General features: G+C 33.3%; 1 protein-coding gene across 5 annotated transcripts; it reads right to left on the reverse strand.

The window, feature by feature from the left end:
- Nucleotides 1-2393: 2393 nt before the first annotated feature.
- LOC130507130 (uncharacterized) lies at nt 2394-4562 on the reverse strand. Of its 5 annotated transcripts, none has more exons than XR_008942213.1 (5): nt 4281-4562; nt 3890-3971; nt 3459-3573; nt 3262-3385; nt 2394-3155 (listed from the first exon to the last, which is right to left on the reverse strand). XR_008942213.1 is itself a non-coding variant. In XM_057001842.1 (5 exons), the coding sequence occupies exons 2-5, from the start codon at nt 3951-3953 to the stop codon at nt 2949-2951; spliced, it is 471 nt and encodes a 156-aa protein (XP_056857822.1). In that variant the 5' UTR covers nt 3954-3971; nt 4281-4562; the 3' UTR covers nt 2394-2948. The 5 variants fall into 5 exon arrangements, 3 of the variants coding, with proteins under 3 accessions (XP_056857822.1, XP_056857821.1, XP_056857823.1); XM_057001842.1 differs by having other exon boundaries at nt 2394-3112; nt 3455-3573; XR_008942212.1 differs by lacking the exon at nt 3890-3971 and having other exon boundaries at nt 4281-4559.
- Nucleotides 4563-4974: the final 412 nt, after the last annotated feature.

Raw genomic sequence — 4974 nt, forward strand, 5'->3', positions numbered from 1 at the left:
GTGTATTTTTATGACAAACAATATATACTTCCTCTTGTTTTTGAAAGAGTGTCATTTTAACTTTTTTTATTGTTATACCAAAAATATCACTTTATAATTCCAATGCAACTTTAAGCTTAATATAAATTTAAAATGCATTAATTTATAAATAATATTATTTATCTCAAATATTACTGGTTGAATATGTATAATTAAAAAGAACAAATATTATTCTCAAATAAATAATATATAAATGCACTTCAATTATTTTCTTAATCTGTGTGAAGAGTAAACTTAATTGGTATTCATGAATATTCAAAAGGAGAATATTAAGTTGAGAAGAAAATTGAATCTAGATCAAAAGAAGAAGAGCAAATTTGTTAATTAATTACATAGAAGGTTGAGTAGTTTAAAATTGTGCCATGGTTTGGGAATTATAGACACTAGATCGTTTTCCGCGCTACGCGCGGATAGTTACTTTTATATTTTACTATTGATTTTGTTGCGTGAATATAAAATATTATAGAATATAGTTGTGTTCTTAAATTATTAAAATTATATGTTATGATATAAAATGGAGACTTTCTCTGATTTATGTTGTTTAAGGGTTGTATATAACTTTGTTTCACACATTTTTATAATAATTTTATTAGTTTGACAAAATACAAAGACTGAATTTTAAATTCAAAATACATTATCTAAGTAAATTTCACACATATATAAATTTATAATATCAATATGAGCTGACATATTATCCTTTTCGAATAAGTCCTAATAATTATAAGGTTGAATATATTTTAAATATATGATATAATGCTGAAAATGAGTTGTTATGTGGAGAGATACATTGTTAAATTATTTAGTAGTGTAAGAAAATATTTTTGTTTTGTTTGTGAGAAGTTGAAATGGGCTCAACACACTCTTGTGCTTGCATCTCTTCAAAAATTGTTTCATTAGTGGGCTCCCAACTTTAGACAGTAGATTCATCTTGCCGTTTTTCAGCTGAAACCAAACTCTCACTCTCACTCTCAGCTTGTACCATAATATCTGAAACAATGTTGAGATCAGCTTGTTCTATTTCTGTTTCCGGGACTTCATCAGATAAATCTTGTTGCTCTGAACTTTTTTCCACATTCAATATCCCTGAGTAAGTAGGGGTGTTTGTATTTGATAATTAGGGAGGAAAGAATTTGTGGGCAACAATATTATTAGAACAACAATGATGTATTCAGATTCAAGTTGACAAAAATGATTAATATACTGGTTTACAATACCGACGAATACGAATGAGACTAAATGGAAGGTAGATGTTGGCAGTAGCTGAACGTGATTGCCGATTGTAGTTGTGAGGCGAGAATGTGGTCTAGAATTTTTAGTATGGTCTTCTTTTTTTTAATCATTATTGTCGTATGGTTGTGAGGTCTTTTTTTATTGTTTGGTACCACCATAATTTGTAAATTTGTTTCTCCCCAAACAATACATTTTTTAGCAAATAGATTAATGTTTTCAATTATAATACATTTTTTAGCAAATATATTAATGATTTCAATTATAATAGATTAATATTTTTTTAGTATTAGAGATGTCATATAATTTATATATAACCTGTCTAAATATTATACTACACAAATGTATTACTAAGCATAGTAATAATCAAATGTTATGAAATATGCCATAGAAAAAGTAAATTAAATAGTTCAAAACATTCTAGTGATAAATCAGTTAAATGATCGAGGATTTGTCTTACCTCCAATAAAAAGATGGCGACCATTAGTATGGAATCAACAGAACCTAAATGGATCAAGTTATGGACATATGAAGATGTGCGTTGTAGATGGTTTCCCCATTCAGTTTGGGGTGACCCTTAGTATGGAATCAATAGAACATTTAGCAGTTGAAATTATGATTAGGTTATGGACGTGAAGGTCTGCTTAAAATATTTACACTTTAGGCGAGACGTGGAAAGATGGTTATATGATCAGATTTAGAACTTGAATAAATCAGCAGAGTTTTTTTTTGTGGTGTCCGTTATTGACGTCTTAGATGGGTGAGGGAGATGGACTTCGTTACCAATATTAGCTTTCTTTTCAAGGAACGGAGATGTAAATATGGTAAAATAGATATTTTCATAATTAGATTGATCTTTGCCACTGATTCTGTACGTAATAGTTTATGTATATCACGTCCGCCAAAGGGGAATGAATATTGTTCATTTGACTAAGGTTCTTGACATTAATATCTCTAGAGTTTGACTACTATTATAACAGTTACGTGACTATAAACAGAATAGAGAAATTGCAGCTACATAGCAGCAAAGAACACTATGTGAGAAGTTACCATTCCAGAAGGGCTATCTAATATCAGTTTTCAAATTAACAGAGAAAGAGTGATGCATAAATAGCAAACACTCAGCAGAGAAACCACAATTATAATTGAAAATACCAAGTGATTGTTTTAAAAGCTTATAATCATCACATAATAAAAAATTACCAAATATGTAAACTGATTGCAGGGGAAAAAGAAAAATCAAACACTGAAAGATGTTAACTAAAACGAAAACCTTAGCCAATGCTCAAACTGAAAAAATTACCAAATATTTTTTATTTGCCAGTACCTCCTCCAAGGCCTCCGTCTCGTCTACTCTCACCACCTCCGACAGACAGGTTCACTCTCCTCCGCCGCTTCTTGCTGGGACGCTTTACAGTCCTCCATCTCCGGGTTCCTCCCTCGCTTTGATGTCAGATCAAGATGTGGTTTCCAGGCGCCGTGGATCTCACAGGGATGTATGAACATCACCACGAGGTCTCAGTTCGAAGCCATGATCCCTAACTCCACGTTGAGTACGGCTGTGATGAGATGTAACCTCTCCCTTGAGAGTAATACTCCTTGTGCTTCCTGCACTCAGAGCTTGACTGCGTTTCAGGCTTATCTCACTGAGAAAAGGCAAATCAAACACTGAAAGATGTTAACTATGGCGAAAGCCTTAGCCAATGCTCAAACTGAAATAGGAAGACTGAAACTGCAAACGAAGGGGTGAAATCTCTGAGATGAGTGGTGAAAGCTCTCATTTCCATGTTTAGGACGCTTTGCTTTCTTTGGTCGTCACTGTGACAGGTACTATTATTCCCCTCATCTGCAAGATCTCGACAGCTGTGACAGGCTGCTTGAAGAGCACTCTGTTTTGCGAAGTTAAATGATTTGCAAGGAAGAGATCAAAAGGACAACCTAAAGATCCCAGTTGGAGCTATATGAAGTTCAAATAGCTAAAGGGGGAATGATTACCTCCAAGATGTTTCGTGTTCACCTTCGTGACTAAAAGCAAGGTGGGAGTGTTTTTATAGGCTGTAAATTTCTTGCAGAAGTCTGTTGCAGTCTTTTCCCAAAAGTAAAGCTTCATAACAGGTCCCTGCAGAAAGTTATCAATGAATGATTAATTGCAGTAAAAAGAGTTCATGATTCTAATAGCAGGAATTACAAACTCTTGTGATTGCAGATGAACCATAACACGTGGAGTGGTTGCTATTTCCTCTTCGTCAAGGATACGACGCTCAATGTGAGACTGTCCATTGACCAGTTTCATGTTGCCAACGACATCTACAACATTGTTCAGCAAGAGTATAAGTCAGAATGTGGCATGAAAAAAATCAGTCTAATATTTTATCACCACCTGAAACAAAAATGCCCATTCAGTTATCGTAGACAACAAATATCATTACCACTACACTACACTTTAATGATCAACAAAGCCAAGGTCGAAGGTTAATATATGTTCTATTAAACTTGACAGACACAATATTCAATCATGGACAGATAGATCTTTCAAGAGTTATTTCAAAAGAATGATTTAAAATAGTATAAAGAGAAGCCAAAACTCTAAAAGAGAAAGGAAATTGTTTACTAAGAAACATACAATAACCTTGCATCTTCAGAAGTATGATAAAACATACACTTTTTGAAAGATGAAACGGTTGCATTCATCCGAGATAAATGTACTGAACAAAAAAAAAGCTAAAGTCATACAACAATATAACTCAGATATGATATGAAATATTAGAAAATTTTTAATTTGTTTTACTTAAACTCAGGCACTCTTCCTCCAAAAAGCTCACAACTTGCAACTAAGAAAGATAATGTATTACTAAAAGGTCATGCCTACAACTTTCAACACAAAAAAAATGCTCGTCAACAGTAATAAGACAAACTCAAAACTCTAACCAATTTAGAATCGAAATTTCTGTATCTAAGTAGGAAGAAAGGCTAAAAACTACATCCAATCATAGAACAATGGGTTTTGTGGAGACCTGGTAAGATATCTTTGAAGAACATAACTTCCTGATCATTGGAGGAGGAGACAGGGGACTTGCCGTTTGGTTTCATGACTATGCTGGAGCTTGATTTGAGCAGGTTCTCAGGTCATGGTGTGTAGCAAGTGAAGAAAGAACAGTATATAAAGGGTGAGAGAGAGGGATGCGAAACGAATTCATTAAGAGAATTTTAGAAAACTATTGATTGATAAGAAGTGGGAACGTGGTAACGGATGTTGCAAGAAGTCGAAGTGGAGAAGATGAAGTGAGGAGGATAATTCGAAGAAGCTGCTGGAGATTAGGTGACTCAAGTGGATTCCTTTTGGGCCAGAATAAAATAGTTTTAGGCCACGGGACGAAGCCCATCGTAGTTGATTTTCTGTGAGTGTGTGACGTGTTTAATAACTTCTCTCTCATTGGCTGATTTATTAATCTGACGTGGATAGACTAAGAGTTGAGATTATTCTCCTTTTAGTATAGGTACTAGAGATTTTCCCGGGCTACGCCCGGATATTTTTCTAAGTATTAATTTAGTTTAGTTTATTATAGAATCTGTATTTGACTATATATTTTACACTTAGACTGAATATGCTATATAAATTATCAGAAAATTTGCAAACTTTTGAATTATTTTGGTGACTAAAATTTTAAAATTCAAAAAATAATTCTTCCAATGTCAAAATACATATAA

Source organism: Raphanus sativus, unplaced genomic scaffold (assembly GCF_000801105.2).
Source record: "Raphanus sativus cultivar WK10039 unplaced genomic scaffold, ASM80110v3 Scaffold4065, whole genome shotgun sequence".
Classification (NCBI taxonomy): Eukaryota; Viridiplantae; Streptophyta; class Magnoliopsida; order Brassicales; family Brassicaceae; genus Raphanus; species Raphanus sativus.

Excerpts from the sequence above, each read along its gene's own strand:
- LOC130507130 (XM_057001841.1), bottom strand. The coding sequence starts at position 4,356 with ATGAAACCAAACGGCAAGTCCCCTGTCTCCTCCTCCAATGATCAGGAA. Across the intron at positions 3,386-3,454 it reads ATCTGCAATCACAAGAGTTT|GGACCTGTTATGAAGCTTTA; the intron begins GTAATTCCTGCT and ends AACTTTCTGCAG. Across the intron at positions 3,113-3,261 it reads GAACACGAAACATCTTGGAG|ATGAGGGGAATAATAGTACC; the intron begins GTAATCATTCCC and ends GAGATCTTGCAG.